Genomic DNA, 18,847 nt, shown 5'->3' with positions numbered 1-18,847 from the left:
AATGGATACTGGGAGAATATATACTGACTGGGGTGATGAGTAAGTGGCTGCAACTGGGGTCGATTAGAGAACTGAAAGCAGGTGGAGTGGGTGTGGCAGGCAGGTGACACAGCAGCGAGGGAGACAGAGACAGACAGAAGACCTCAAGTGGGCACAGGGAGTAATACAAAACAGTCAGAAGTAAAGTAACTTACAGAATAAAAGAGGAATTATCAAACTAAAATAAAAGAGCAGAAAACAGATTCAAACTATAACAGTTCTCAATATGTATAATAAGGCTTTAAAACAAAGGAATGAATTAACACATAAATCTAAGTGACAAGGATTATATAAATGGATAGATTTTTATATGGTTCATATTCCATAGAACCTTATATCCCCTAATTAACCACTATAAAGCTCTGCTCTCAGCAGAGGTACACATTCATTAATGTACTGGCCAGTCGGGTGATATACATTGACACATTATAAGTAATTAGTGTCGTATTGGTATAGTTTTAGTGTTCAGCAAACGTTATGTTTTCAGCTGCAGCTTAACTTTTTTACTCAAGTAGCTTTTGGAATAATTAGAATTTTAAAAATGTCATCACATTATAATCAGGCAGACTCATGAGCAAAGGCTCAGCTCTCTGAAACTCGTCTGAACAGGACTTCACTGAAGTCATTTCTTAACCCTTATGCTGAACCATGATTTTCAAAGGGGGATGGCAAAATGGAGCCAATGCACATGTATACACATGAAGAGCGGTGTGAGGTTATCGATGGGAACTGCTTGGATTCTTCCCTGCTTTCTCATTAACTCTCCTCTTTCCTTCTTCTTCCGCTCAATGGCCCAAAGTTGCACTCGGTCTCTGGTGTATCGAACACACACACACACACACACACACACACACACTCAATTACACACACACATACGCACTCTCACATGCAAGGAGTCTGTTTGCATACCAAAAGCATACTTCATAGCTCAAAGAAAATGAAAGCCATATTAATTATGCAGTCCGCGTTTGCGCATGCGCGCACACACACACACACACACACACACACACACACACACACACACACACTCACAAACAGAGAGAGAGAGAGGGAGCAGTTATTTTATGTTTTTCCTCTGCGTCAAAGGAGACAGAGTGTGAGAATGATTGAGTCTCTCTGCGTCAGGGAGAGAGGGAATGAGAAAGAGTGCAGAGGGAGAGAAAGAGTGCACTGTCTTCATTCTTTAATGTATGTGTGTGTGTGTGTGTGTATCTGCGTGCGTGTCGTCTACCCAGTATAACGCCCCCTCTGTGTCCCCGAGTCACTCTCTGTCACTCACACACTGAGACTATTGTCAAGACATTGGGCGAGGCGCCCCAAGACATTTCTGTGGCACTGTGTCTGTCACGGGGGTGATAGGGCTGAGATGGGGATCATGCACATGCGCACACACACACACACACACACACACACACACACACACACACACACACACACATAGTTGTGTTTCCATCATTTTAAAGGATTTACATTGACTTACATTAATTTCCTGGTGACTAACCGTAACCATTACTTAACTAAACTTAACTTTAACCTAACCTGAAACAAAGTCTTCACCCTAGAGCTTAATGATTTATGTCAGGGAGGACTTTCTTTTGTCCCCAAAAGGGAGATGAGTCCCCACAATGTGACTGAGTAAACAACTTTATGTCCCCACAACATGAGTAATATAAGTACACGCACTCAGAAATATCCATTACTCATACACAAATATGTTGTCTTTCCATCTTAGGTCATATTAATATGTAGGTAGGTGAGTTCATGCGGCGCTCTCATGGAGTGCACAGCATGCATGTGTGTGTGTGTGTGTGTGTGTGTGTGTGTGTGTGTGTGTGTGTGTGTGTGTGTGTATGTGCGCGCGCCAGGCTTCCAGTGCACTTATGCGTGGTTGAGACTGTGTATGTGTGGCGTGGCCTATGTGGTGTACGTGTTTGTTTGGATCTGACAACACATTAGGCAAAGCTATCTTTAACCTTGTAAAATGAGTGACACTGATTCTAAACTGACAGGATGGATTTCAGTTTGCCATGGCGCTCTGTCGTGTCAGCCTCTGTCAGCTCAGCCCATCCGCCCATTTTACAAAAGACAGGAGCGTCACAAAGGAGACAGAATGTGTGTGTGTGTGTGTGTGTGTGTGTGTGTGTGTGTGTGTGTGTGTGTGTGTGTGTGTGTGTGTGTGTGTGTGTGTGTGTGTGTGTGAGAGAGAGAGCGAGAAACAAGAAAATGAGTGGGATGTAGAGAAAGCTGGGTCATGGATATAATGAATAAAATAGTTTGGAAAGTGGAGGAGAAAGAGCAGTTTTTAGTGGAGAGAAAAAGACTGCAGAAAGAGGAGAAAGTGTGCAGGATGCTGCGAAAGAGAAAAAGAAAGGGAGAGTGAACGGAGGTGGAGGTGGATGGAGTGGGGGGGGGGGGTGGCGGGGGATAGAGACCTTGCTCTTGTATCCGGATGTCTCTGAGGTCCTTTATTGACTCTGTCTATTGTTCACAGCAGCACTCCTAATCACTCTCAACAGGGAGGGTGTGTGTGTGTGTGTGTGTGTGTGTGTGTGTGTGTGTGTGTGTGTGTGCTTAGTCGGCAGTCTTGTGTGTAAGACCACGTATCTGTCGCCTCATCCTCACTTTTACTCTTTCGTACACTGGCCCCCACAGAGAAGCCATTGTTCACTCTTAGTCTGGTCAACCTTAATGGACAATAGCAGTGGGTGGGAAAAGCCTGTTCCTAACACGCATACTATTAGTCTAATGGTCCAACCACACACATGCACAGAATGGGCACTAAAGTCCTTCTAAATAGTAGGCATACATATGTATGGTCTCTCTTACTCACGCATGCTCACAAAGGGCCAGTTGTATGCCACCATCCTGTTTGCATCTTGCTTAACAATGACTGCTGTCATGGATATTATAAGAGATGACTGTTTTAAGGACTAGCAGTGGAAAGTGATGAACATCACCGGCGTACATGCAAACACACCAACAAAGAAGCTAATCTGAATCATGGGCATTTGTCCGGTAAGCCTCGCTTCACATCTCACTCCATGAGCTTTTGTTTCTGTTTTGTGTTTCCCCCTATAGACAGCCACGGCTGCACAAGAGGATAAACATTTCAAAGGCCCAATGCTGTGAATAGAGTCAGTGATTTTCAGTGTGTATCTGCAGGGTGGAGAGAACCCAGATGGAGACAGGGAGAAGGGAGAAAGCACAATGCCAGAGTGGACAGCTTGATGGTAACAAAGCTGTGCTGGACTGCCATGCAGCAGATCCACATGCAGGGAAAGTCTATGTCTGTCTTTGCACAAACACACATACACAGCAAACGTAAGAACAAAACACACACATACACACACATACACACACTTACAGTAAGTGGTTAGGGCTAAGATAATGAGGGTTTGGCTTTAAAGGTCCTCTATAAGAGAAAGTGATTCATGTCCAACAAGCTCCAACAAATTACATGCAGGCATAGTAAAAGCTGGTAATCGGGACAGGTGTGCCGGCAGGCAGCAAGACTGGTAGTTCCAGCGTTGGCCACAGGGGGGCTCGCAGCAGACTGCAGCAGCCTGAAGAGAAGTATAAAGAGAGAGAGAGAGAGGGTCCGCATAGTGCCGATCAGATGACCTCGCTGCTGCAGTTAATGTTCTCTGGCACTCAGACACAAGACTAAGGCTCCCCATCTTACCGTGGGGCTGCTGTACTACAAGCTCTTGTGGTGGCAGGGGGGATGTTGTTAGAGGTCTGTGTGTGTGTGTGTGTGTGTGTGTGTGTGTGTGTGTGTGTGTGTGTGTGTGTGTGTGTGTGTGTGTGTATATGCGGCATGTGTGTATGCAGGGGAGGAAAGATTATGTGAGTGGGAGAGGAGAGGGTGCTCTCACAAGGGGAAAGAGGAAGCATGACACCAAGAAGGTATATGTTACTAAAGCAGTGCTCCATGTCTGTAATCCCGTCTTTCTTTCTGTCACCCTTCTCCTCTTTGTCCTCTTGTCCCTCTTTTCTCTTTGTCCCACTCTCTTGCCCTCCTCACTCTCAACCCACCCTTCAATTTATTTTGCCCCCACGTTTCTACTGCCGCACTTGCCCCCCCTTTCCCTCTACCTCATGCCCCCTTTCGCTCCCTCTCCTCCCTCCCTGTCTCTCCCTCACTCCCTCTCTTCTTTCTCTCTCTGCAGTGCACCACAGTGATTATCATTCCTCTCACAGAGTCAGGCCTGATAGTCAGATACTGCTGAGCACCCTTCTACATCACCTGCTTCTAGAGGGAGCAGTGGAGAGCAAGAGACTGAGGCAGAGGAAAGAGAGAAAGGAAAGTGGGGAGGGAAAGAGGGGCGAGAAGAGGAGAAGAAAGCAGAGAAGGGGGAAATGAGAGAAGAGAGTGAATGAAGGGTGAGAGGGAGCAGAGAAATGTGAGGAAAAATCGGGGAAAGCAGAAGCATGGAGAGGGGAGGATTGCTCTTGCTGCAGAGGTGGTCCCACTGCAACATACATGCTGCATAGTTATAAATGCGTGAGTGTGTACTTGCACACCTAGGAGTGTGAGCGTAAGCAAGCAGGTGTGCCTAATGTGTGCATTTATGGTGTCTGCATGGAGGCTGTGTGTGTGTGTGTGTGTGTGTGTGTGTGTGTGTGTGTGTGTGTGTGTGTGTGTGTGTGTGTGTGTGTGTGTGTTTGGAAATAAGGCACCTTGGCTCATCAACATGTGCGAGTCCGACAGCTGAAGAAATGCCGTTCTTATTATTTCATCCTGAGCTGAGCTGAGTTTCAACTTGCTCTAAACCATTTTCTGCATTCTGCAAATACCAGACAGTCCACCGTCTCTCCCCCTAAACAGCATTCTTTATCTCCTCATTTCTACAGCCTGTGGTCTCACGGAGTTTTGTCTGTCTATTTCATTGTTTGATATTCAAACCTGCACAAATGCCAATTCACAGAGTTTTGGTCCTTTCTTTCATATATGTATATGATCATTTACTCATTGAACTGTGGATCAGCTTTGTCCCACTTGGTCTCTTGACACATGTCTTTACCTGTCAGCTTGACCTAACGGAGGCACAGTGTAAGCCGGATGTCCCCTCTTTTCAGCATAGCCTCAGGAAACTGCATTCCAGCACTGTGCACGCAACTGCGTTACAGCAGCACGGACCTGAATACAGTTTTAGATCAGTTCTATATTTAAATAACCAGTGTAAATATATCATCGTCGAATAAATTGTTAACCCATCTGTCCTGTTCACACAGCAACCGCAAGATGCTTTCTGTCAGCATATTTTACCGTTTCTCTTCCTCGCTACCTTTGATGCATAACTGAACAGTTGACAGCAAAAGGTTTCAAAAGATTTTCTAGAAACCTCCCAGAGATTTTATTTGCAAATAGTAGCTATGAAATCTGACCACTTGACTCAGCGGCTTAGTCAAAATTTTGTTTTTTGTTTTTTTTATTGACCTCAGAAGCATGTTGTTAAAACACGGAAGAAAAGCGACAGAAGAAAGTGTTGAAACTGAATGTTAAAATATTCACATGAACTTTGTTTGCAAAGATGGGATAAAAACAACTAAGATATGCATGTGAATCTTCACTTTAAAATTTCACACTTAAGGTGCTTGTAAAAAAAAAAATCGCTTACAATAATGAAACAAGACATCTGGAGTGGGAAAGAGAATCTGAATAGCAATTAAAATGGTAGAAAACAACAGTAAAGAATTGCAAGGAAAAGCAAACTTTCAATTAGATGCAAGTAATGAAGTATTTCATCAGCAGTGCCACGTCTTGTCTCCAAATAAAGCACCTTCACATGGCACTTAAATCAAGCAAAGTGACAGCCCCCTTGCCTTAAAGCAGTCAATACAAGTTCATTATATTCTATAATATTTACAGCCACTGTTACCGAGTTCATTTATTCATTCCAACACTGACTCTCTCAAAGTATGTGCACAATCACATTTGCCGGCTGCATTAGCACAACATGATCTCTGAACGGAGGTAAAACAAGAGCAGAAGCAAAGGTCATTTTGACTGATCAGCATTCCAGATATGAAGTCTGGAGTATACCCATGTGGTGTCAACACAAGCATATTAGTTTTCACTGTGTGCTGCGGTGGCATCGTGCAGTATCACCTTACTTATTTTGCAGTTATAGCTGCACTATACATACGACTGACATTTTATCAGCTCAGTTATTTTTAGGTGGCAAATAAGCTATCACATTTTGAGAAACAGGATGAGGGGATTTTGATTTATTGATATAAATAGTGATATTAGACTGCAATATTGATCTGGCTTCGAATATCAGATATCTGCTTGTTCAGAACTGTTGAAAGCTACGTCAAAATATGCTGTTAACATTTATTCACTAATTTAATCATGTCTTTGCAAACTAATTATCCAAATATTACACATATTAAGTTTAAATGCCAGGGTTACTCTACCCATTCAATAGGTCATTCTGCCCACAAGAGCTGCTAAGCCTCTTAAAGAATTCCATAAATCTGGCCTTTAATTGAGATTTTCAGTGTCCCATGAGGGTCACAAAATCCAATTTCTGGCATAAAAAAAATAATCATATTTGAAAAATACTGACGCTTGGCATCAAATGTAATGTGTTCTCAGGCTTAAATCACCAGTCAAGGACAACTGGCAGGGAAATTACAAAGCTGCACCCCTCAGTCAACGTTAGGAAAATTCCAGGCGTCTGGAGGGAGCGATTACAAACAGGATGTCAGGTGTCTGCTTGATTGACGTCTGGCTCATAACATCATCCGACTTCTGTCCGTTTCAACACAAAAACATAACCATCACGGAGCGAAATTGTCTTTTTTACGTGCTATGGTTTATTTTTTGGGGGCACAGTAACAAACGCAAACATGCAGTGATACGTCGGGGAAAGAAAGATACATAATCCTTTGATGATAATGCAGCTAATGACATGAAAACTGATGATCATTTATGAAAATTTCTGAAGTATCATTCCTCATTTTCAGCCATTAAACGTATGAATTAGTTCTGCCCCAGTCTATTACATTTCCATACTTGTTTTTATAGTTTTGTTTTCCCTTCTAAAAAACAAAAGGATAGAAAAACACATCTTAATGTGATTTGCGAATTACCACTATGAATTAAATCAATTACATCCACTCTTACCAAATATCAATTCACCAGCACAAAGCTATCATACACTGTCAGTGGATAATGATTGTAGATAATGTTGGTCTTTGGGCATTATCAGTCAAACTTATTCAAAACAAATTATTATAAGTTTATTTGGTGTGTGTTTACAGTACTGAATGTGCAATGTAAACAGTGTGTTGTGGTATATCTAAAATAGGCTATAGAGTCTGTGTACTTGGTCAGCTATGGATCATGTATGACATCCTGCTTGCAACATGACTGTGAGTTCAGTGAATGGATAAACAAGCTTGTGTCCGTGGTGGGAATCCGACCTCCAATCTGAGCATTGTTGCAACCAACATAATTGTTATGTATGAAAGAGGAACCACACGGTACAATGTAAATGTGACAAACTAATGAATAAAATAAGCCATTACAAGGTGCATCTCCCTCCATACCTCGATGATGTCAAACATAACTGAGAATAAGAAGAGAGCCAAAGGGAAATGTGTCTCAAGTCCTACGACCGTATTTGTAGTTTTGGTTTATGCATAAGCTGCATCCTGTCAATTCATTATGCAGACCGAAGTTGTAGGGCATCGACAAACACAAACAGACACTCGTGTCCAAATGCGCTTGCACACACACACACCACCAGTCAGATGTGCAGAGACACACACATGTGTTGAATATGCAGACACGTGTAACGAGAAGAGAGGGAGACTGTTAATTAACTAGAGCTCGTTAATTCTCTTTGAACCGACAGCGAGGAGGTTTACACACTAATTACCTTGATGACTGAGCCAACCTGAGCACACACACACACACATGCTGGTCCTCACACCACAAACACACACGTGTACCCTCACAGGCTGACAGAACACATCTTGCAGGCTTTCGAGAGTCTCACACTCACACACAGCTCTAAAACACAAACATAAAGGTGTGAAGTCTCATACGCAGAGGCATATGCACACACACGTGCACTGCAACACGCTCATGCCCTGGAAGCTATATTAGGAACTTTTTTTTTTTTTTTTTTTTTTTTGCTTCCGAGCTGCGAGATTCAGATGGTTAAATTTATTCTTAGTTCAGACCCATCATGCTTCTTTTTGATTCACACAGATCTGCCAGAAATGACATCACAATAACTCCCATACTGTATGAGGATACTCATATGTTTAGTGACATAACATGCACACACACACATTCTCACACACACTCACCATGCCATGCAGATGAGTGAAGCTCCCATGTCAGTATTGAACTGTAATGGCCCGTGTCAGATTAAGGGGACGTTTTTTTTTTTTTTTGTCTTCCGTCAAACTCAATTAATATTCCATCAGGCATGAATTCATAGTCCACACTGGAACTTAGCCAATTCAGCTATATGTTGGTGTGTGACTGTGTGTATGTTCACACTTAAGATTGTGTGTCAGTATTCAGTAGATATTTGGGATGTTTAGTAATCAGCAATAGCTCAGCCTAATAATAAAAAGAACACACACAAACAGTTTTTCTGAATCAAATTGGAAAACATCAAGTAGTGCTTGCAGAGAGGGTTTCTTTGATATGAAGGTTGAAGCTAGTAAAGCAGATAGGAGGTGAGTAATTCAAGGTGTAAGTAAAGGAGACACAAAAGTAAAAATCTTTTGACAGAAAATGTTTGAATGTTTACTGAGTAGCAGGAGTATGAGCGATAGAGTAAAAAGCTACATTCTGAAAGAAGTGAGACAACAACGATAAGGAGCATGAGAGATAATGTGTGAGCGACTGTATAGTCGGTAGAATGTAACAACTGAAAGATGCCAAAACACTGGATTTGGAAAAATCAAAGACGAGAGAGTTTGTCAATGGGCGAAAGACTTTGAGACAGAGGGGAGGGAAGACGAGAGTAAAAGAGGGAAAAGGGGGTTAGGAGCGTAGAGGAGTTATGGGTCAATAAAGCCTGCTGTGGGGAAGCGAAGAGGGACTCATAACGAGGTCAAGGACACATCATCGATCGCCACATCATAAAGCTGACTGGCAAGGAGAAGAAGGGATGGAGGAGGAGGTAGAGGAAGTGAGCGGGAGGATCAGAGTAAAGAGGGAGAGTTACAGTCGTGAAAAGCAGACTTGACTGCAGGATCGGACGAAGAAAAGGAGGACAGCAGGGAGGGAAATAGAAAATAAAATTATCAGGATGAAGGAATGAAAGGGGGCAGCTCTGGCCAGTGAAAGGGTTGGAGGGAAATTGAATTAGATGGAATCATAGCTGAACAGATGAATTCTGTAATAGAACACACAGAGAGAGCAACCAGCACCAGGCCTCAAGTACTAGTGACTCACTCTTTCTCAATCAGAGGTGCTGGCTGGATTTCTACATTCATATCGTATCCTCACCTCAGTTTGTGCCTCTCATGTCTTACAATCATGTCACCAAGCTAAGCGTCCAGTTTTTTTTAGAAGTATCCATCAATCTAACACATGAATTGTGTAGGTGGGTTAGCAGCATAGCTGGTTGGTCAGCCATCACTTTGATCCAAATATCTCAACAACTACTGGATGGATTGGCATTAATATTTTTTACATGGCCGCCAGAAGAGGAAACTTTTTATGATGTCTGGACTTTCTTCTGACATTTCTGCTGGCTTCCAGTGAAACAGCTTGACAACTATTGAATAGGTCGACGTGAAATTTGATATACACGTGTCCCTCTCAGGATGAATTAATCACTTTGATTATCACCTGTGTGCCAGCAGGTGCCATTATGAGGTCAACATTTAAAATGGTTCTAATACTTTGCTTCATGACTAAATAGCTGCAAATCCATTATCCTAGTTTGTCTGTTTTGTTGATCGGGAGTTTGAAGATATTTTTTGGATTAAATCGAGATCAGTAGTTGAACAAAAGATTTGTTAACTATTTTCCCATGTTGTGTAGTTCCAAATGTCCTTGCTGTTTTCTTATACAAGCAAAATACTTTTTCTTTTTTTGAATTTGGTTCACATAGTTTTTCTTCCATGGTTAGAAAAAGTCTAAGAGGATTCTGAAAGTAGGTGTTATTGAATGAGCTTCTGTCTTTTTCAAAGATTGCTGATTATTTTTCAGAAAATGGTATGCTTAGCTCTGTGACAGAAATGTCATGGTAACACAAAATGGGGCTAAAAATATTCCCAACTTCTCAGTAATTTGATTTTCTTTCTTCCTTTTCCTTTTTACAGTGGCAGAGAGCTGGAGAATAATTTTGTGTTGAGACAATATTTCTCTTCTAATCAGAAATAATTAGAACTTTACATCATTGCTATCATTAAATAAATATTCTGTGATCATGAAAACACATTCTGCCATGATGTTGAGTTATTATTTTTCTATGATCCTCGGCAAACAGTTTTGACATCCTGTTAAGTCAAGAAATGTATTTAGAGGATTTATTTGTGATGTCGACATCTCTGATCTCAGAAAAACAAACTTATTATAGTGAGATCACACATTTAAGAAAGAAACTAAAATGGTCCTTGCTTGTGCTCTCTGACTCTTTATACTCAGCTTCTTCTAGTCTTTCACCCACTTCTCCCTCTCTGTGCCATTGACCCTTGTGGAAAGGAGGTTGTTCTGCTTCATCTAAGCTAATGCTCTAAAAATATAGTACGTTGCTCAGTCTGTGGAGAGTTATGACGAAGCCACAGAGATTCCAAGAACTGCTGGTTTTCCATTAGGCTCTAATATCTCAGCCTTGCTTGTGCTCACAATCCGTGCTGTCTGAGTCACTTTCTCTCATCCGCCTTTTATCTGAGCGTTGTCGCGAAGTAGCAGAAGAAACAAGTGCTCTGTTAATTTCGTCCTCCTGCTTAATTAATTTTGCTGTGTTCCTCTCTCCTCTTGTCTCGCGCGTTCATTAGGTGACCTGTTCAAATGTTTCTTTTCTGTGTGTTTGGAAGAAAAAGAAGAATCGCTCAGGCTTTTATCCCAGACGTCCATCCGTTTCTCTCCAGATTATCCTGAGGTGACATTCTGAGCTGAAGTTTTTCCGCCCTAATCAGCTTCTTCCTTCTGTTCCCTCGCTTCACTCTCAATACGCTGCATGTTTCAAAGCAGATCTAGATTGAAAGAGGTTGTAATTTTGTGAGCAGATAAATGAGTCTGAGAGGAGATAGGAGGAGTGTTATATAGAAATGGGCTTCCTGGTACAGAGTGATCCCTGCAGGCCAGACGGAGTCATTTAACCCTCTCTGATATTCTCTCAGCATGGATTTATTACAGTCTTTTTTTTTTCTCTCCTATCTCTCTAAAGTGAAGACTGCTCTGCTAACTAGACTGGGGTTATTAGTGTGTCAGAGTCACAGCAGGTGTGATGCTCAGTTTGTGTGAATGACGTAAGTCACTAATGAAGCTACTTCCACTGCAGGATTGCGCCGTTCGTCATCGCATGCTTCACTGGTTTGTGTTCACAGTCATGGGCGCAGCCTTTTGACAGTCATGGTTGCTGTTCAAACTTTACTTCTTAATTGATTATTAGCTTCATTCAGATCATAATGAACTTCCACACGCGGCTAAAAAATGTCTTCCTTTGGCCAATGTAATATTATGGAAATAAAAATCAGTGACATTAAAACAAGACTGAACAAGGCAGATGTATATATCAAAAAAGGAAGCGAAGTCAATAATACAAGTCAATTATACACTGAAAACAAAAATGAGAAGATAATATCAAAGATAAGATTGTGATATTCTATATTTTTATTATTGTTAAGAAATCCAAATGTGTGTTTAACTCACAACAATGCAGCACTACTTTTTGAGAATGGACTCTATATTACCCAGCTGCTCCTACCAGGCACCATTCCAGATGAAAAATAAGCATCTCGGGGCAAGCCAGAGGTTTGTAAACATCAGACTTGTCCAGCAGCATTAATCTAAACTGGGATTAAAATCCAACCGAAAACTTTGCAAGACCACTATGATTGGTTGGTGACTATTACCCTGCATTGTAGCAACTAATCCCCATAATCAAGGCGAACATGATCAGATAATCCCAATATGTCTTTGCAGACCCCGGCCTGACAGCCTAATCCTCAGATTTAGAATCTCAGATTAGGAATCCTGGATGATTAATCCCATATTGTGTGTGTGTGTATGTGTTCCCTGCAGGGGACCCTTCGTCGGGTGACCTTCTCTGTAGTGAGCCAACCCCAGGACGGCGGTTGCTATGACAGCGGCCTGGAGGATTCGGAGACACCAAGCAGCAAGAGTTCGTCGGGGCCGCGCCTGGGAGCCCTGCCGCTTCCCGAGGAAGGCTACGAGCGAACCACACCGGAGGGCAGCGTGGGGGAAGAGGAGCACGTGGAGAATGGTATACAAACACAGACACAATCAAATCAGACAGTTAACAACCAATTGAACTAATTGAATGCAAGAGGCTATACATTTGCTCAAATGTGTTTGCCCTCGAGGATGTGAACTGTATACTGTGAAAGAAAATGTTTTGACTGTACAGTCTTTCTCTTACACACAAACACGCAGAAATGCTTTCACTGGAACCTTGACAGCTTGTCAAGGTCTCGGGTGTCTTTTCTTTCTTCACGTGATGGAAATGAGTTTTATACAATAAAGAAGTTGTCCTGTGTGTATACATGTGCTGTACATACAGTTATGAAGGCTTCTGCGTGTGAAGCCAATGTGCTGCAGTGTCGTACCTTGGCCTAAGACTCCCTGCCACTCAACCAAACTGTACCTCTTTCTACCGAATCTTTGCCAAGGATGGTGAGAGGCAAAAAAAAAAAAAAAACTTTTATTTTTAATCTTTTCAGTCTTTGCTCTTATGTGTGGTCATGCCAGAGCCAGAACAACAACAACTTCAAGGTCACTGTGGCCTTGGTGTCTGACTACTTCTGGGGCTCTCACTGTGCTTCCAGTTAAATGTTGCCTTTCTCACCAAAGTGTGAAATCTTGAGGATTTTGTGGAGTTTAATAAGTTTTCGTCAAGGTCACATGGAGAGTGGAATTGAACAGAGAATTCATTGTGATGGTTATAATTACACTGCATAATTATGTGCTTGTTTGGTTTCACAGGAATTTAGTGCCTTTGCTGCTGCAGCTGCTGTAAAGATTCAACAAAAATTAGTCTTCAGAAAACAATAGAAATATTTAACTTGTTATGTTAAATTTCACAAAAGGAGAATTTCAGGAAATCAAACTATCAGTGAGCGTATTGCTTTCACATGCTCATTATATGTGTATGGAATATAATGAGTGTCTGTAATATGACAACTGTACAGTTGGTGTAGTTGCCAGGAGAGTTACATGTACCTCATCTATCATCATTAGAATTCCTGTCTCAGCTTAACAGGCTGTCAATATTGATTCCAAAATGATTAGACATAGATAATAACCATGACCTTTGACCCTCCAGGACATTGGGTTTCCCTCTCACTTACCTTTTGAACCAGCACCCAGGGGATGTAGCAAATATGTAACTAAATCTTTTCCTTGCACGGAAAGAAGTTTAGATTTGTCATTCAAATTTCTGATAATTATCTTCTCGCTGGCATCAATTGTTGTTTGGTTTGACCTCACCTTACACCTTTCATGTACTGCTAAGCACAGCTGGGATTTTTTTTTTTTTTTTTTCAAAATATTCTTTAGAAGTCAGTAATATTCATTTTGCTCCAACAGCATTTTCTTGCCTTTCTTGTTTCCTTTGAATTCAGCCCCCTCGCTTATAACCTTTGTGTAATCCCCTTGTTCTTCTTTTTTTTAACCTATTTTTCTTTCTCCCACCTTCCTCATCCAATGTTCAACTCATCGCTTCTGCAGTACTTTTTATTTAATTGTCTCTCCATAAGGCGTCTCCGTGGTCTAGTGTATGCCACATAATTGCAGTTCTTTTCTGGTTGGGGTCTTTGCTCGGTGACTATTGCCCTCTCTCTTTCTCCCCATACTTCCTGTGTGCATCTTTATTTATAATGAATCAGAAATGCCTAAGCCTTTAACTTTTTTCTCTCCTTTTTACCCTTTTTCATTTCTTTATATGTATTCAGATGCCAGACAGCTGCCAGATGTAGCTCTGACAGGAAAGTGTACCAGGGAGTGTGATGAGTTTGGCCACTCTGACACTTGTTGGATGCCGCTCCGCCGTTCGCCGCGGCAGCGTCAGCGCCATGGCAGCGACCCCCCACGACTCTCGACCTTCGCCCCGGGAGATGACAACAATAATCTCCGTGGTAACGACCACGAGAGTGACAGCGAGAGCGCCGGCAGCGCTGGGAGCTCAGAGCCCGGAGTAGTCGTCAGTGGAGAAGGTCAGAGGTTACCTTTAGCCAATGGGGATCCTCTCGGCACCCTGGGAAGAGGAGACCGCAACAGAAACATGGGCGATCACAACCGTAACCTTCTAAACCGCAAGATGACTTCAGCATCCTACGACACATTCAGCAGTGCAGGCTTCGGTAGGCGCCAACAAGAGGAGGAAGGAGGAGAAGCCCAGAACCCACCGGAGGTCATACCACTGACGCGGACAGGAGGGGACTACAAGACCACCTCCTGCCTCACGTTGTCGCGCCGTGAGGTCTACCTGTGACAGCCGTGCAACGGAGCAATCCTCGCCCCACTACTCCCTTTTCTGAAAAACAGAGTGGGTTAGAACTTCACTGGCAAGTAATCAGTGTGGAGGGCCTTTTAACCTGTGAAGATGTGAAAATGACGGAAAAGATGTTTTCCGAAAGCTGTTAACAAATTGGAACTTTTGGATTCTGACTAATATTTATAGGCACCTAAACTTAAGCGAGCGATGGATCAACTCCTTGGAGAACTCTCACCAGGAGTACTTTATAAAAACAAAGATTTTTTTTTTTAAACTACAGCTGAACGTTTACTGACAAAGATCCTCTCTTATCTTCATGTGGAGGAGGACAATTTCATCTTCTCTTCTTTTTACCAGAATCCAATGCATGCCTGACCCTTTGCCACAGACGGATACAAGAGAGATTGAGACAGTGTAAATACCGATGCTATAAATGCCTGCGTGCAAGTAAAGACTGAGGCTACAGCGGGCCAGATTTGGACTCGACTGCTGAAAACCCACCGAGGTTTCGTCCAGTCAAAACAGAGAAAAAAAAAAAGTAACGGGTCGTTTATTGAGTTATTTGGATCTAATTCAAACCAATCAAACTTTCTAATGCCTAATGAATCTATATCATAACACAAGACGGGAATATTAACCAATCAAACTGCTAATCTCATGAGAATCCTAAGTCATAAACAGAGTATAAAGTACAAACAAGTGTCATTGCTGTACAGTTACACACTCGAAGAAAAAAATCAGAGCAAACAGCGGCAATGTGAAAACAAATACTTTTTTTTTACAGTGAGCAGATGTAACTATTTCGAATACAAGGTTCTCATAGAGTGTCAGTAGTGCCACAGTATTCTGGCGTGTGTGAAAATGTTTATTATTTTTCCTTTACACCCAGTCTGTATGTATATATTGTATGTGTGTATTTGATATAACGGCAGTGGAATCTCTCTGCTGAAGTCCACCGTTTCAGAGTAGACTGAGGTGCTGCGTTCATTACACATTAACAGTATCCTGACAGTGTTCATGTATGATAAATGTTCTTTCACACACATGCATACACACACACATACACATACACATGCATGCATGCAAACACTTACACACACACACACACACACACACACACACACACACACACACACACACACACACACACACACACACACACACATGCGCAGAATTCAGCATGTAAACACAAACTCATACAGTGCATTTACAGAATGTCGACATGCATAGGGCCACAGTTTATGACATGATTTAGTGGCTGTGTAACATTAACTATATAATAACGTGCATTAACTTTTATTCAGAAAAACTGAGAACACACACACCCACACACATACATAAAGGATATAAAACATAAGTAGAAACACATATTAAGATGTACACGATGCTCAGTTCATATGCACTATGTGTGTATGTGCTTTTAATCATAATTTTTTAACATATTGTCTCATTGAACTAGCTGTAGCTTTTTGCCTGCTCCCCTGCAGCCAGTATTTAAACATGAAATGTATTTAAATAATTACTCATCTCTCTGACTGATGTGTGAGGCGACATTAAAGGGAATTTCAATGACATCTTCTGTAAGCAATGATAGGCAATGTGGAAATAAAAGATATTCTGCACACTGTAAGTAGGACTCGTAGGAAAACCAAATTTCTGTAATTTCTATCAGAAAAAAAAAAGAAAGGAAAAAGAGACTGCATGAAAGAAAGATAACGCTAACTTTTTTCTCTCTTTTTTAAACCACACGCTTTTTGGATACAACGCTTATTTGGATACATCTGCACTAAATGTGTGAGCTTACGGGGAAATGGAGATAATGATGGCAGCAAGGGAGTTGGCTTCAGCGGATGAATATTTTCTTCTTCATCGTGGAGCGGGTTTGGGGTAACCTTGGGCCTTTCTCTCAATTCTGCAGCCCTGAGTCGGCACGAAGTGTGCCGGAGGGTGTAACAAAAACGAACACAATGTAGTGGGTGCGCAGAGTTGTGCCGCGACCCGTTTCACCGCACAGTGCTGACCTGAGCACGCCCATACTGCTGTGCTGAACTGCACAGATAACAGACTCCTTCACGTTCGTCCTTCCCATCAGCTACTGCACGACTTCCGACACACTCTGCTGCATTGGGCTGAGGAGTGGGTGTGGATCGAGGCCAACGCATCTTAATTCTCATCATCAGTGTGTGGCTCAGTGGTGTGATAGGGATAATAGGGTTAGGTCGTCCCTGTGGTCTTAATGAGTTTCCTTTCTCCTCCCTTGATCTGCACTGATCTCATTAATGTCTGGATAGGCGAATGTAACACTGCTGGAAATTGCCAGTAAGTGTGTCTCTTAATTTTGCTGGCTGTTTTGGATCAGATGAGGCAAAGAAGACATCCTTTGTAAAGAAGTAAAAAAAACAATCAACTCAGGTACAACAGTGTTTTACCTCCTCACTCTGTTGCTGCTTGACTGAAAGATAACCATAGTGTACCACCTTACATTTAACAGTGCTAATTAGGATGAGAAATGCTCTGTGCGTGATTACTCTTTGTATAACTGTAAATACTTTCAACTTTACAACTCAGCTTTGAGCCCACTGATGTATTTACTCCCTAAGCCTTCATTACCCTCAAATCCCCTAACATGGCTGTTTACTGAGCTCTGTTAATGATGGACTGTGCTGAGGATGTAACAATATTCAAAGCCTAACGTTTGGAATTTCTCTGTCCGTGGAGACTTTATGTTGAGAAGATGATTGGTGAAAACAATCAAAAATATCCTGCATGGTACATTTACTGCGAGACAAAGGGACACGTGCTCATTCTCTGGGAGAAAGAGTTGAGATAAAAGTCTCTCGGTCGCAAAAAAGTCCTAAAGAACCGATGGAGAAACCAGTTTAGGAGTTTGGGAAAGAGACTCTTGACACAGCCCTGCTTCTTAAAAGTGGCAGATATTTCTTCAAACTGCTGTTTTATGGCAGTTCCACGATGGCACCTTTCAAACCCTCAAATCTGGATTTAAGGGAACTTGTACATGAATCTGTGTGGGTGTGTCCTTTTTTTATACTGCACGTTTAAAAAAGAATATGTTTCAGTCTACTGCAAAACACAGAGGGGAGACAGGCAGAGAAGAGCGTCACTAATCAAGACATTTTTGAAAACAGACACTTCAATGGACATCATGTGCCTGTCATCCCCCTCGTGCTGTTACCCTAGCCATGTACAGATAAAACCACACTGTAGAACAGACAACTGGAAACCATAACAGACAATGGCATGCTTAAGGTTTAAATCTGCACTTGATAAAAAATGGAAGAAAAAATTGTTATTTTTGTTTTTTCTCTTTGTTTCTGTTTATTAAGGGACTGGCTCTGTTTTTTGCTGCTCCTTTCCTGTAATTACATAATGAACTAATTGCATTTGCTATGATGAGGAAGAAGAGGAGCTGTCAACGAATGGTTTGGTATGAAGATGAATCATGTAAAAGTTTGACTTTGACATTAAAAACTTCAAACACTCTTGTTTGGCTGTTAACTCTTTTCAAACATTATTTCAGACACTAACACTTTGAATCACTCCAAACAAAATCCTAAAAATATTTGCCTCAAAAATATTAGTCTAGTAGCAAAACCACACATATATACTATGAACACATGTAGATGGAAATATTTGTGGTGCTCACAAAAATAATCACTGTCTCACAGCTGTTATCTGTTAATAAGGAAAACTCTAAGATAACACAGCTTTGGAAAAACCTGTCTTTGTCGCTCGCTGTTCAATTCATCAAGAAGACAAATGCAGTGACTGACAGACTTTTGCTGATGACTTATCAGAACCTTTTGTGCCTTTAATCATGCCAATATTTACAAATGCAGATATGTTGTTTTTATTAATCGCTTTCAACTGATTAATAATGTATCTATTAGCTATTAATAAAGTCATTGATAAAAGTTGACAGGAGCTATATTAACTGGTGACAAGACCATTTTAATTCAAGGTCCTTTTGTCACAAGCTTTTGACCGTAGAACTTTCCAAAATCACAGTTCTATAACACCTGGGTTATTTTCATCTGCTGATGAAGAACATTTGATGCACTCAACAGCTCCACAACAGAGATGACCAGACATACAGGTTGTTCTGTGTGAAATCTACATTTTCTTTG

General features: G+C 41.6%; 1 protein-coding gene across 1 annotated transcript in view; it reads left to right on the top strand.

The window, feature by feature from the left end:
- Nucleotides 1–18,202, top strand: part of pcdh7a (protocadherin 7a) — a 41,201-nt gene extending 22,999 nt beyond the window's left edge. The window contains exons 5-6 of the mRNA XM_069166795.1: nucleotides 12,272–12,473; nucleotides 14,161–18,202. Coding sequence (XP_069022896.1) covers nucleotides 12,272–12,473; nucleotides 14,161–14,699 — 741 coding nt within the window. The 3' untranslated portion in view covers nucleotides 14,700–18,202. The remainder of the gene's footprint in view (nucleotides 1–12,271; nucleotides 12,474–14,160) is intronic.
- The last annotated feature ends 645 nt before the right edge of the window (nucleotides 18,203–18,847 follow it).

The sequence above is a fragment of the Embiotoca jacksoni genome, unplaced genomic scaffold (assembly GCF_022577435.1).
Source record: "Embiotoca jacksoni isolate LCO1_2020_lvr unplaced genomic scaffold, fEmbJac1.0.p SCAF_4, whole genome shotgun sequence".
NCBI lineage: Eukaryota > Metazoa > Chordata > Actinopteri > Embiotocidae > Embiotoca > Embiotoca jacksoni.
The sequence above is the reverse complement of the archived record's forward strand: the minus strand, read 5'-3'. Positions and strand labels throughout refer to the sequence as shown.